General features: G+C 49.0%; 1 protein-coding gene across 2 annotated transcripts in view; it reads right to left on the reverse strand.

Annotated features, from left to right (window-relative positions):
* Positions 1-14,757, reverse strand: part of PDPR (pyruvate dehydrogenase phosphatase regulatory subunit) — a 136,517-nt gene that overhangs the window by 56,179 nt on the left and 65,581 nt on the right. For both annotated transcript variants that reach the window (XM_029608893.1, XM_029608895.1), the window contains one exon: positions 11,269-11,386. In XM_029608893.1, the coding sequence (XP_029464753.1) occupies positions 11,269-11,386 (118 nt within the window). The remainder of the gene's footprint in view (positions 1-11,268; positions 11,387-14,757) is intronic.

Consider the following 14,757-nt stretch of genomic DNA (forward strand, 5'->3'; position numbering starts at 1 on the left):
CTTGTGTGATTGAGAGCTTGTACATAAGAGAGCATGAGTGTGATAGAGAGAGACTGATCAGGGAGGTGATGTGTTTCTGTGTAAGACAGAGAGACAGGTCAGGAAGATGACTGGTTGAGAGAGACAGACTGCTAGTGGGGACTAATTTGGGGTGGGGGGGGGGGGTGACTGGTTGTGGGCGCTAAGGAAGAGGACTGAGAGGACAGAGCTTCAGCAGCCCTTGCTGCTTCTGGTGAGTGCTATTGGCCTGCAAGGGAAAGGAGTAGGAGAGTTGCTGGAGAGGATAAGTAAAGGTGGCTTTTTAAAATTATTTTTCTTGATTGACTGCCATTTTAATTATTGGGTATTATACGATGTCTGCTGTTTTCAAATATTTTATTGATATTTGTACATGTTTTAATAATTTTTATGAGTTTTTAATTGTTGGATATTATCCTGTTCAGCAGCTGTTTTGTAACATTTTTAGTACAGCTTTACAATTATTTCTGTGTGGGGCTCTATAGCAGCTTGGCTTATTCTGTTTTCCCAATAGGAAAAGTATTAATGTTTAGGGCCTGATTTAATAGTTGTATTTCTTAGATAGGTCGGCGCTAATTTCTTCCGGTGCCGGGAAAGTGCACAGAAAAGCAGTAAAAACTGCTTTTCTGTGCACCCTCCGACTTAATATCATAGCGATATTAAGTCGGAGGTCCCGAAAAGTAAAAAAAAAATAAAAATTTGAATTCGGCCCGCAGCTGTCAGGCCGAAAACCAGACGCTCAATTTTGCCGGCGTCTGGTTTCTGAGCCCATGGCTGTCAGCGGGCTCGAGAATCGACGCCGGCAAAATTGAGCATCGGCTGTCAAACCCGCTGACAGCTGCCGCTCCTGTCAAAAAGGAGGCGCTAGGGCGTTCGTCCGCTCTCCCGCGGACTTTACTGTATCGGCCCGTAACTGTGCGTGTCTTGAACTAGGGGTAGGCAATGGCTTAACCGTATTTGTTTATACTCTAGGTTCGCTTTCCAAGGTCCTCCTTTTCTGGGGCAGCCATGGGCAGGATGCTGAGTCCATCTGTCTACACTAAGGAAAACAAAAATTATCAGGTAAGTGATTTCTCCATTTCCTAGCGTGTAGTCAGATGGACTCAGGATCAGTGGGATGTACAAAAGCTACTCCCGGACAGGGTGGGAGGCTGCCTGTGGCTCACTTAGTACTGTCCTTGCGAAAACTGTGTCTTCTCTGGCCTGAACATCCAGGCAGTAGAACCTGGAGAAGGTATGTAGGGAGGACCATGTCGCCGCTTGACAGATCTCGGCGGGTGATAGCAGCTTGGTTTCTGCCCAAGATACTGCCTGGGCCCTAGTAGAATGAGCCTTAACCTGCAGAGATAAAAGGCTTTCCTGCCTCTATGTAGGCTGCCTTGATTATGTCCTTGATCCAGCGGGCTATGGTTGCCCTCGAGGACGCTTCTCCTTGCTTCTTTCCGCTGTGAAGAACGAATAAGTGATCCGCTTTGCGCACCGGTTCCGATCTTTTCAGGTATGGCACCAGGAGTCTGCCGACATTTAGATGGTGAAGGAGGCGCGAATCTTCAGAGTCTTTTTGTTCATCCAGTGATGGTAGGGAGATGGCTTGGTTCAAATGGAACTTGGAAACCACTTTCAGTAGGAAGGAGGGGACTGCGTGCAGCTGTATGGTTCCGGGAGTGAACCTCAGGAACGGTTCCCGACAGGATAGTGTCTGTAGTTCGGAGATGCCATGAGCTGAACATAATGCCACCAGGAATACAGTGTTCAGTGTTAAGAGGCATAGTGACAGACCACGAATTGGTCTGAAGGAATCCTCGGCTAGGAAGTCTAATACCAGATTGAGGTTCCATAGGGGCACTGGCCACTTTAGGGGTGGCCGAAGTTGCCTAACCCCTTTTAGGAAGCGGGTCAAATCTGGATGAGGTGATAGGCCGATACCGTTCACTTCAGCTCTGAAGCATGAGAGAGCGGCTACTTGGACCTACAGTCTTGTAGGAACTCCAGAATCATAAGGATCTTGGCTGTCCATGGGAGTGTCACGCAGTCCTCGCACCAGGCTTCGAATATTCTCCAGATCCGTATGTATGCCAGAGATGTTGCGAACTTGCGCGTGCGGAGCAGGGTGTCAATCATGGCTTTTGAGTAACCGCGCTTCTTCAGGAGAGTCCTCTCAAGAGCCAAACCATAAGAGAGAAGAGAGACTGTTCTTCGTGAAGAATCTGACCCTGCTGGAGAAGGTCCTTGTGTGGAGGTTGGCACATAGGGCTCCCCGCAAGGAGTCTTTGCATGTCTGCCTACCATGGGCATCTTGGCCAATCCGTGGCCACTAGTAGAACTAGTCCCCTGTGGTGCTCTATCTTGTGGATGACCTTGCTCGGTAGTGGCCATGGGGGGGGAAGGCATACAGTAATTCTTCCTCTGGCCAATTCTGGACAAGAGTGTCGATCCCTTGGGAGTGTGGCTCTCGTCTGCGGCTGAAGAACCTGGGGACTTGAGCACAGAGAGGTGGCCTGTAGGTCCATGGTTGGGAAACTGGAGCGATTTACTATCAGTTGGAAGGCTGTGGCCAACAGCGTCCATTACCCCGGGTCCAGGTTCTCTCTGCTGAGGAAATCTGCTGAGACGTTGTCTTTTCCTGTGATGTGGGAGGCTGAGATTCCTTGCAGGTTTATCTCTGCCCATGCCACGAGAGGATCTATCTCCAGAGACACCTGCTGGCTCCTGGTTCCTCCCTGGCGGTTGATGTAGGCAACCGTTGTAGCGCTGTCAGACATTGCTCGAATCGCTTTGCCTCGGAGTATGTGGCTGAATCGCAGACAAGCTAGTCTGACTGCTCGAGCTTCCTGGCGGTTTTTGTTCCATCTCGCCTCTTCCTTGCTCCATTATCCCTGGGCCAATTCTGGACGAGACAGTTCCTGACAGTGGGCTCCCCACTTCGCAGGCTCGCATTCATGGTGAACAAGATCCAGTTCGGTGGGGTTAGGCTTACTCCTCTGCTTAGGTGGTTTTCCTGTAGCCACCACTGAAGCTGAGAACGTATCTCTGCTGGTAGTTGGAGGCGAATTGAGTAGTCCTGGGACAGTGGGTTCCAGCATGACAGTAAGGAACGCTGGAGCGGTCGCATGGGGGCCTTTGCCCAGGGAATGACCTCCAGAGTTGATGCCATGAATGTCAAATGTAGCCTCCATTGTAAATAAGCCGCCTCTGCCAAAACTTGATTGTCAATTGTATGTTTCCTATAGCTCTTAGACACTTAATCTACAGCCTTGTAATCTAAACTCCAAGTTCGCTATTCCATGCCTCCCCAGTCATTTGCTGTTAGGTCCCTCCCTCAACACATTAAGTTACATTTGCAAGTTAATTTATTCATTGTAAAGCCTGTTGCTGCATTTTTGTTTCTTGTTAACCGATGAGATGTTCCCAACGACTATCGGTATATAAAAACATTTAAATAAATAAATAAATGTGGCCGAGGACTTGAAGATAGTCTCATACCTTGGGGCGTGCATTGGTCATCAATCATCGTAATTGTTCCATCAGCTTCCTTCTCCTCGGAGGAGGGAGGAAGACTGTTCTGTTTGGTGTCAAAACGAGCCCCCAGGTACTCTACAGACAGAGGGCTGCAGACTGCTCTTGCCCGTGTTCACGACCTAACCGAGCTCCTGCAGTAGGTTCTTGACTCTGCTGGTCACCTGCTGGCTCTCTTCCGAAGACTTTGCCCTGATCAGCCAGTCGTCCAGGTAAGGGTGTACCAAGATCCCTTCCTTTCTCAGTGTTGCCGCCACAACCACCATAATTTTGGAGAATGCTCTGGGGCGGTTGCTAGGCCAAAGGGTAGCGCTTGGAACTGGTAATAGTGACCCAGTATCGCAAAGCATAGAAAATGCTGGTGATCTTGATGGACTGGAATGTGAAGGTAGGCTTCGGAGAGGTCCAGGGTTGTTCGGAACTCTCCTGGTTGTACTGCTATTATTACGGAGCGAAGGGTCTCCATGCGGAAGTATAGTATCCGCAGATGGCGGTTAACTTTCTTGAGATCCAATATGGGTCGGAATGATCCTTCCCGTCTTGGGGTCGATAAAATAGATAGAATAGCGCCCTGTATTTCGTTGGGGCATAGGAATCGGACTTAATGCCTTCAGACTGAGTAGTCTTATCAGAGTGGCTTCCACTGCCAGTCTCTTGGTTTGGGAGTGGTAGGGTGACATCATAAATTTGTCCCGCGGGATGCTACGGAACTCCAGACTAACTTTCTCGAATGATGTTTAGTACCCATTTGTACAACGTGATCTCAACCCATCTTTGGTAGAAGAGGGCAAGTCGACCTTCTATTTCCTCTTCCTGAGGATGGGTCGGCCCATTCTCATTGGGGGGCATGGCTGGAGCCTGCCCTCAGGCCTGTTCCTCTCTTGGTCTGTCTGTTCCAAAAGGGCTAGGACCTTCCGGAGGGACGAGGTGCCTGAACTAGTAGTTCCTGTAGGGGCGAAAGCGTTGGGAGCCTCTGATCCTAGTTCTTCTGGGGGAGGGGCGTGGGATTTTTACCTCTGTCTTCTGGTAGCCGAGGCACTGGAGATTTACCCCACTTGCTGGCTAACTTCTCCAATTCGCTTCCGAATAAGAGAGATCCTTTAAAGGGCATTCTTGTGAGATTCACTTTAGAGATTGCGTCAGCAGACCAATTCCACAGCCATAGCTGTCTTCTGGCTACCACTACAGAGGCCACGCCTCTGGCTGAGGTATGCACCAGATCTGAGCTTGCGTCCTTCAGGAAGGCTACTGCAGGTTCCATCGTCTCACCGGTATACGTTTCGGAGTTATTTTGCTCTCTCGAGATGAGCAAGCAGGAATGTGCCACCAGTGTGCAGCAGGAGGTAATCTGCAGTGTCATAGCTGTTGCGAAGGCCTGCTTAAGAATAGATTCCAATCATCTATCCTGAGTGTCCTTCAATGCAGCCCTCCCTCAACTGGAATGGTTGTTTGCTTTGAGACAGCACAGACCATGGCGTCCACTTTCGGAAGACGCAGGTGTTCTTTGGTCGCTGGTTCCAGAGGGTATAAGGCTTCCAAGGCCCAACCTCCTTTAAAGCTGGCCTCCGGGGCATCCCACTCCAGGTCAATCAGTTCCTGAATGGCTTCCATCATTGGGAAGTAGCATGAAGCTTTACTAAGGGACACCAAGATGGGGTTCTTCTTTGGTTCTGCCATAGGGTCCGTGCCTGGAATGCCCAGAGTCTGGGAAACAAGGGCTGGTAATTCATCCCTGTGGAAGAAGCGAAGCATGTTTCGCTTCTTCCATGGTTCCAGGCCTGGAAGGATTTCTCCTTCTTCCAGGGAGCCGGCATCATCTGAGGTGTGCGGGTCCCTGTCAGGGAAATTCTTGGTTAGGCGAGGCATGTCTCAAGGCATCCGAATAGGGCCAGGAGGATCTTGTGCTTCCCACAGGGGTTGAGCCTGGGTCGCAGCTGGGGCTGATTGCGTCTGAACGAAGGCTTGCAGCCCTTGGAAAAATTCTAACCAGGAGAAGGTTCTGGGTCCATGATAATTCCAGGGGGAGTCGAAGTAGGGGCCCCAGAGGTGCCTTCCTGTGGAGAAGCCATCTCAGAGTTGCATAGATCTGGGGGGCTATCGTATGTAGTAGTTTCAGATCCATCTTCAGATAATGCGGGACCATGTTTAGGACCTCCCTGGGCTTCTTCGCAATGCTGATACAGGCAGGACTCCAGTTCAGGCTGCGCGGCTCTTATACGGCAAGCTGTGCAAAGAGGAATGCCTTCTGGCCTTCTTGGATGCTGGTGCCATTGCCTCAATGACTCGACGCACAGGTAATGAGCTTCAATGTGCGCATGTAGTTATGCGCACGGAGTGCGCTCAGTTGTGCGCGCAGCTGTGCGCATGTTTGTATTGGACGTGCACAAGTTAGGCGCATCGGCCATCCGGCCAGCCCTGCGCGTACCGCCGGTCGAGAAAGGAAGATGGCACAGACAACCCCCATGCACAAGATGGTGCCCCCCCCCCCCCCCCGAGGGTCTCCACGTGTGTGGACCCTTGCACCGGCTAGGGGACTAGCCCAACCAAGGCTGCTCAACCCAATCGGTGCTCCCTTTTTTACCTCGCCGGAAGAAGGAAGAATCGGTACGGCGATTTGAGCTCTGGAGACCGGAGACCTGAATTTAAAGCTTTCTGCTTACCTGGTCTCTGTGCTTACCGATCGTGTGCTGAACGGTCTCCAGCTGCGGGGGGAGAGGGTTTTACCTTCACCGGCGCGCTCTGTTATGCACCTGCTGCCTTTCAGCCCCTCTGGGGGCCAAGGCACACTTCTGAGGAATATCGGAAATCACCTCAAGAATTCTCAACTGGGAAGGGACCCTTAGATATCACCGCAGGAGACAGGGGCTCGATCTTCTTTAAGGTAATTTTGTCTTCTTGCTGTAATTTTCCTAACACTGTGCTAGTGTGTGGGATAGTGTCCACATCTGCTAGGAGACAGAGATACTGAGTAGCTGAGGTCACTGCAGGGGTATATCTAGGGTGACGTCAGTTTTGAAATTTGACTCCAGATTTCTGCTAGCAGAAGAGCACATAATCCACTGGTCCTGAGTCCATCTGTAGTTAATATCATTTGCAGAATCGGTTGTTGGAAAGGTAGGCCTGTGAGTAAGTTGTCCTCTTTCATCCACCATAGGAGCAAGGACCGTAGTTGTTGAGTTACTTGAACTGGATAAGACAGTTGTTGAATGGCTTGTATCCACTGCCTTCTGAGTGCCCATTGAGTGACTCTCATGGCTAATCTGGCCATAGGAGTGACATGAACTGTGGAGGCCATGTGACCCAAAAGAGTGAGACATTGATGAGCTGTCACCTGCATCCGTGTGCGTAGAGAGCCTGCTAACGAAGCGAGTGTCTGTGCACGGTCTTTTGGGAGGAAAGCTTTTGACCTTATGGTGTTTAATTCTGCTCCAATGAATTGCAACAGGTGAGATGGTGTGAAGTGGGATTTCTGGTAGTTGATTAGGAATCCCAGCGAATGGAGTAGATTTATCGTGAGCCTGAGAGAATTGAGAGCTCCTTGTTTTGTTTGGCTTCTGATGAGCCAGTCGTCTAGATAAGGAAAAACGTGCACGCCTTCCTTGTGCAAGTGGGCAGCTGCCACTGCCAGGCACTTTATGAACACTCGAGGTGCTGAGGTAAGACCGAATGGTAGCACCCTGTCCTGGAAATGTTGACGTCCCACTAAAAAGCAGATATCTGCGATGAGGAGGGAATATTGGAATGTGAGCGTAAGCGTCTTGAAGATCCAGAAAACAGAGCCAATCTCCTTTTTTAAGTAGAGGTAACATGGTGCCCAATGACACCATCCTGAATTTTTCCTTTCGTAGGTATTTGTTGAGCTTCAGGAGGTCCAATATGGGACGTAGGCCTCCTGTTTTCTTTGGAATGAGGAAATAACGGGAGTAGAATCCTCTGCCCTGCTGAGGTCGGGGAACTGATTCCACGGCCCTGGATCTCAGAAGGGTGGATAATTCTTTTTGTAAGAGTTTGGATTGATTTTTCACTGTCCAAGACGAGGTGGGTGCAGTATCGTTTGGTACAGTGAGGAAGTCCAGGTGGTGCCCTTGAGATGTTATCGAGAGTACCCATTGGTCTGTAGTGACATGTGATGGAAGAAAGTGATCCGACCACCTACTGGCAAATTTGGGGGTCGGATTGGTAGGTAGGCTTTTGTTCTCTGGTGAGATTTCAAAATCCCGAAGCTGGGCCTTTTTGCAGAGGGGGTTGAGCTCTAGGTGCTCTTGGTTGTCGGGTCTGCGATCTTTGTGCTGGCCTTGATGACCTTCCACGGGTAGCAGGAGTATAGTATCTCCGTGGTCTATAATATGGCCTTTTTGAATCCTTCCTGGGAAGTCTTAGTGTGGATGTTTGGGACTCTGGTGGAGCAGAGGAAAGTTGACTTAATGTTTCCAAATGTTCCTTCAGCTGGGAGACTGCTTCACGTACTTTATCTCCAAAGAGATTATCTCCTGCACAAGGAAGATCAGCAAACTTCTCTTGCACTTCTGGTCTCAGGTTGGAGGCCTTGAGCCAGGGCCATCTGTGGGCACTTATGCCTGTGGCAGACATTCTAGATGAAGTCTCGAAGTTGTCATAAGCTGCTCTAACTTCATGTTTCCCAGCTTCTAGGCCCTTATGGATAATGCTGTTGAAGGAATCTTGAAATTGTTGGGGAAGAGGTTCCAATAACTCCTAAATTTGTTTCCACAGATTACACTGATATTGCGTCATATAGAGTTGGTAGGACGCAATTCTGGTCACTAGCATTGATCCTTGAAATATTTTTCTGCCAATGGTGTCCAAAAACCTGTGATCTTTCCCAGGAGGATTAGATGAATGAGGTTTAATTCTTTTAGACCTCTTTTGAGCTGATTCTACTACTACTACTGATTGGTGAGGTAGTTGAGTTTTCTGGAAGCCAGGAATATGCTGGACTAGATAGGTAGCATCAGTCCGTTTATTTACAGGTGGTATGGTGCAGGGATGATCCCATAGCTTGTGTTGCAAGTCCACTAGAACTTCATGAACTGGTATTGCCAGGACTTCCTTAGGTGGATCCACAAACTGTAATACTTCCAGAGTTTTCTGTCTAGTATCTTCTTCGGATACTAGCTGAAAAGGGATAGTATCAGCCATGTCTTTGATGAAATTAGAGAAAGAGAGGTCCTCTGGAGGGGATTTCAGTTTTTCCTCCGGAGGAGAAAGATCTGAGAGGTCTTCCTCTGAGGAAGAGTCAGTATTTGGATCATCCCAAGTGTCCGATGAACGTGGAGGAGGAGGAGTCTATGGAAGAGGAAAGGATGGCATCGAGGGTTTCACCGGTGGTCTCGATGGACATAGTGGAGAAAACGATGGCCGTGGACGAGAGATTTCCGATGGACCTGGAGTAGGTTCAGGCATCGGTACTTCCTTTGTTATTTCTTCTTCTTCCATCGGTCTTGGCGTCGAGGCATCGGGTTGTTGCACCGGAATGGCACTGATGAGAAAGTGTCCAACTTCGCTAATATTGGCGCCAAAAAGGACATATCCAGCACCGGCATTGGTGTAGGCATCGGTGTCTGTGAGGGTAAGGGTGTCGGTGGATGAACCGGCACTGGCGATGGATTCTATGACGGCATCGGAATCGGTATGGATTCTATGACGGTATCGGTGACGGGGGTGGAACCAGTGTCGGCGATAGAGCTGGCATCGAAGGTGGAACTGTCATCGGTGCTGGCATCGAAGGCATGTCACGGAGTGCATCTCGAACTGCCTGGCGGATATAACCATCCAGTTCCGCCCTCATAGCTGGTGAAAGCAGAGCAGCTATGGGGGGAGGCAGTGAAGGCGATACTGGTATCTCCACAGGTCCCTGTGGAGGTACGGTTCCTGGCACCGATATCGGTGGGGATCGCCTAGGAGTCGAAGGCCTCGAAGGACATAGAGACTCCTCTCTCCGAGGTTTCTTCGGAGTTGGTTCGATAATTGTCGAGGGAACTCTGGTTATCGGGTCCAATTCCGGATCCTGAGGCTTCCGGTGTCAATGACTGTGTTTCTCTCGATGTTAGACGCCTTTTTCGATGGTAGATGTAGACGTTATCGATGACCGTGAAGGGGTCAGTGAAGGCCGATCACCTGCTTCATCCGGCCGACGTCTAGTTTTTAGGATGACTTTTCTAATCGCTCCAGCCGGAGACGATTGTGTCGAAGTTGAAGTCGACGGCATCAGTTGAAGATGGAATAGATGTTCCATTTTTTCCATGCGCGCTCGTCTGCCTTTCGGCGTCATCTCTGCGCATCTCGGGCACGTCGAAACATCATGTCTCTTGCCGAGACAGAGTACACACTCGATGTGTGGGTCCGTTATGGACATAGTGCGGGAGCAATTTGGGCACTTTTTAAAACCGGTAGCCATAACGAAGGCCGGACAGTCGTTGACTACCTTCTGACTCGGTTTAACAATAACGAACCGACCGTAAAAAATTGTAAACACTCACCGACTGTGGAAAAAGGGAGATCCCTACAGTGGGATAAGCTTTTTCCGATATCTCTAAACTTTTTTTTGTAGTGAATATTCAACACAAAGGGCTCCTATAACCGTGAGGCTAACAGCAGCGGCTCGAGGGATCATGGCATGCTGGGCATGCTCAGTGGGCTCAGGATGCCAGTCAAAAGTTTCTAGAAACTTTGACGAAAGTTTTCTGTGATAGGGCTCTGTCAGTAACGTCACCCATATGTGAGGACTAGCATCCTGCTTGCCTGGGATAAAGTTAATACTGCTGTTTTGTTCTATACATCTGATTATCCAGGATTAGTAGCCAAAAGAAAGCTTTACCGTTGTGACTCTTCAAACCTGCAAGTCTCTCTGGGCTTCAGAGAGTGTACAGAGCTACAGTTCTTGATTTTATTCCCCCTACTCAGTAGCTTTTCCCACTCCCTGCTCATCAGATGGCATGCCTGAGCAGTTCAGAAGACTAACTGGCACAGAGGCTGAAAGGAAGCCTCTTCCGAGGCATATTAGCCAGCATGATGTTCCGACGAATGTCGGTATATAAAAATCAACAAATAAATAAATCACTCATGGCCAGGATTTGTTGGCATAAGAGCAGCAGTCTTACTGCCTTCCCTGGGCCTGTGAGCACATCTGTCAAGTCCAGGCCCAACTGATTCACCTGTACTGGAGCGCACAGCACTATAGCCTGAGCGAAGAGGCTAGCCCACATACACACAATTACTGTGGGTGGATTTAGGCATGCACCTAGGAAGCGAAATTCTGAAGGTGCTCAAAAACTAAAAAACTTCCCATGCTGCTCTCTGATTTCTCAGGGCAAAACCTCCCATCCCTGATCCTCTGCCTATGGGCACCATAATCTTAATTCCAGCCCTGAGTATTACTACAATGAACTCTTGATCTTGCTCAAAACAGAAATGAGTAAAATTATTTCATCACTAAATAGATCTGGCTGTCAGATACTTGGGGGTCAGATTACGTGCAAAAGTTGGCTCACATGATTAATGCCTTGCACTCCAGTACAATGGAGTTTCACTCATTCCTCCCATCTGCCTCACAGATTACAATAAGGTCTCATGCATTTTTCATATCACTAGCTTCAGACACTGCCACAGGGTATCCATAAATGTATCCAATTTCTTCACAATTCTATTCATTTTATCTGCTGAGTCCAGCAGTTTAGTCTAACTTTGTCTGTATACTGTAAGATAGCATGTTCTTACTTGGTGTGCTGCTTGGCAGAGGTTTCTGCAATGGCCTTGTCAGGAGATAGAAATGTTCACAGGCGTGCAGTGGGATGCTAACTGGCTCTTCATTGGAGAGACCCAACTCATAAGCCCACTGAAAACATTTAAAAACAAATGGCAAGTAGTAAGTGAATAAGTCAGTCATCTATATAACATTCAGATACCAAGATCCCTTTATCCTTCTTCTTTGGGTCACATTTTCAGAGCCCACAGGGAGGTTTGTAGGCCCATGGGTACTTTGTACTCTCGGGGCCACAAGTTCATTTTCAAAAAGGAAACTCCTCACCACCCACTTCAACTCTTCTCCCCTCTATGGACGACTTCCAGCATTTTCTCTCTTCTCCACACTCAATTTTCCCTCTCCTCTGCATACTCCCCAGGCCTGACCCCAGCATGCTCCTTCAGCCAATCCATTCCAGATTTACCGTATTTTTCGCTCCATAAGACGCACTTTTTTTTCCCCCAAAAGTGGGGAGAAAATGTCTGTGCGTCTTATGGAGCGAATATAAAAAAACCCAAAAAACTAAAAACTAACTACAATCCCCCAGCCTCCTGACCCCCCCCCCCCCCCCCAAGACCTGCCAAAAGTCCCTGGTGGTCCAGCAGGGGTCCGAGAGTGATCTCCTGCACTTGGGCCGTCGACTGCCGGTAATTAAAATGGCGCCGACGGCCCTTTACCCTTTCTATGTCACAGGGGCTACCGGTGCCATTGGTCAGCCCCTGTGACATAGAAAGGGCAAAGGGCCGTCGGCGCCATTTTGATTACCAGCAGTCGACGGCCCAAGTGCAGGAGATCACTCTCAGACCCCCGCTGGACCACCAGGGACTTTTGGCAGGACTTGGGGGGGGGGGGGGGGGAGGGTCAGGAGGATAGTAGTTAATTAAATTTAAAGGGTTGGAATGCGGGGGGGGGGATTCCCACAGAAAGAGAACGATAAAAAGTTTTCTGATCTGGGGAGTAAACCGAAATGGCCCTCCCCAGACCAAAAAACAAAATGGGGACAAAAAAAAATGTTATGCACTCCCCTAATTTGCTCCATAAGATGCACAAATGCCCGGGAACAGAGCCGGTTTAGCACACTTTTTTTTTTTTTTTTTTTTTAAGTTTTCCCCCTCTGAATCCTAGGTGCATCTTATGGAGCGAAAAATACGGTATAGTCCATTCCCCTCAAGCATTCAACTCTCTCCTCGCCTCCCAATATTTACTCACTTTCATGTCATCCCCCAAGTATAAATCTCTCTCAACATTCACCCCCATCTAAACCCCACTATTCCCATGAATTCTCTCTCACCTCTAACATTCATGTCCCTCTTACATTGCACCCAGGCATTCATCCTCATTTCCCTTCCCACAAATCACTCACAAGAGTCACAGCTATGGTCTGGGACTGTTTCTGCTCCTGCCTTCTCCCTCCTCCTGCACCTGCTGACAACAGGCAGCCTCTGGTGGAAAGGAAAAGAGGAGCTGAAACTGATACAACAGAAGAAATAGCCATCCTGCTCCTGTGGAGGCTCTTCCTTGTTCTGCATTGTCAGCTCCATCCTTATCTCCTCCCCTATCATCCCTGAATGACAGGAGCCACCTCGCAATGGTAGCCTCGGAAGCCTGGGTACCTTTTTTCGAACCTCTCCATGAAACAAAAAGATGGTCAGACTTCCTAAAATCATTTGTTACCTTGAGATATCTCAACAAAGCCCTGCGGACTTCAAAAAGTTTAAGCTCCCACGCATGAGGCGTGGAAGAATCCAACTCTGGAAAAGCCGGAAGCTCCACTGTCTGATTCACATGAAATGCTGATACCATCTTTGGTAAAAATGAGAGTACCGTCTGCAAGAACACGCCTGAGTCTGAAAGCTGTAGAAACAGAGCACAGCAAGACAGTGCCTGCAACTCAGATTCTCCTTGCTGAACAAAGGACCACTAGAAAAAACAACCTTTAGGGTCAAATCCTTAAGCGTCACTCTACGAAGCAGATCAAAAGGCGCCTCATACAAACCTCTGAGAACGAGATTAAGATTCCAGGATGGCCAAACTCTGCTCACTGGAGGGCATAAATTCTTAGCCCCACAAAGAAATTAACCACATCAGGATGAGAAGACAGCGTGCAACCTTCTACTTTACCTCGCAGGCAAGCAAGAGTTGAAAGCCAAACCCTTGACCAAACCTTCCTGAAGAAAGGATAAAATCTCAGATACCGAAGGCCTGCACTCTGTTAGCAGGACTCAAAAACCTTCCAGACCCTCACATAAGACAATGAAGTAGATGTCCGTCTATTCTAAAGAAGAGCAGCAATGACCGGCTCTGGATACCCTCTGCATCTCAAACGCTGCTTCTCAAAAGCCAAGCAGCCTGGTCTGAAAATATGGGACCCTGTCGAAGAAGGCATGGAAGATGGCTGATATGTAATGGTCCATCCACTGCCAAGTTGACTAGATCCACGAACTATGGCCGATGTGGCCACTCCGGGGCTTCCAACACTACTTCACCCGGGTGTCTCTCTATCCAATGCAACAGCTTGCCTACTGGAGGAGGAAATATGTAAAGCTTAACCTCCTGAGGTCAGGGTACCACCAAAGCATTGACCCCCTTGGTCCCATACTCTAGTCTTTGACCATAAAAACAAACCGCCTTCGCATTGAAACGAGTCGCCATAGATCCACATGGGGACAGCCCCATCTCTTGTGGATGAGCTGCATCTCTGTATCAGACAGCTCCCACTCCCCCAGGATCTAGTAACCTGTGACAAAGTCCACTTGAACATTTTTGACCCCTGCGATGTGTGACGCTACTATTTGCTCCAAATGTTGCTCTGCCCAAAGGATTAGCTCCTGGGCCACTGCTAGATTGTTTCCTCCCTGCTAACTGATGTAGGCTACGGCCATCACATTATCCAAAAAGACCCTCACTGACCGGCCCCGTATCAAAGGCAAAAATGTAAGCAATGCTAACTGCACTGCTCTGGTCTCTTAACTGACTGATAGACCAAGAGACTTCCTTTGTGGACCAAGTGTCCTGGGCTGGCTGCTGCTGACATACTGCTCCCCATCCAGATAGACCGGCATCGGTAGTAAGAATTACCCAATCCGGGATCTCCAGATCGACACCACAAATTAGACTGGACCATCAGCAGCCACCAAGACAGACTGTCCCGTGCAGAACTCTCGAGAGGCAAGGGAAGATGAAACTCCTCAGAGAGCAGATTCCACTGCATCAACAGTGCTCTCATATGCACAAAGGCCCCCACTAACTCCAGTGTTGAAGCCATTAAGCCCAGAACCTGCAAATATTCCCAGACTCTGGGTACTGGTAACTCCAACAAGCGCCCAACTTGTCTCTACAACTTGCAAACCTGCTCCTCTGTCAGAAACACTTGCCTTTCGTGTGTTGAACCTCACTCCTGAATAGTCCAGGGTCTGAGATGGAACCAGGTAGCTCTTTTCTAAATTCACCAACCAGCCTAAAGA

The sequence above is a fragment of the Rhinatrema bivittatum genome, chromosome 7 (genome assembly GCF_901001135.1).
Source record: "Rhinatrema bivittatum chromosome 7, aRhiBiv1.1, whole genome shotgun sequence".
In the NCBI taxonomy this organism is placed as follows: domain Eukaryota; kingdom Metazoa; phylum Chordata; class Amphibia; order Gymnophiona; family Rhinatrematidae; genus Rhinatrema; species Rhinatrema bivittatum.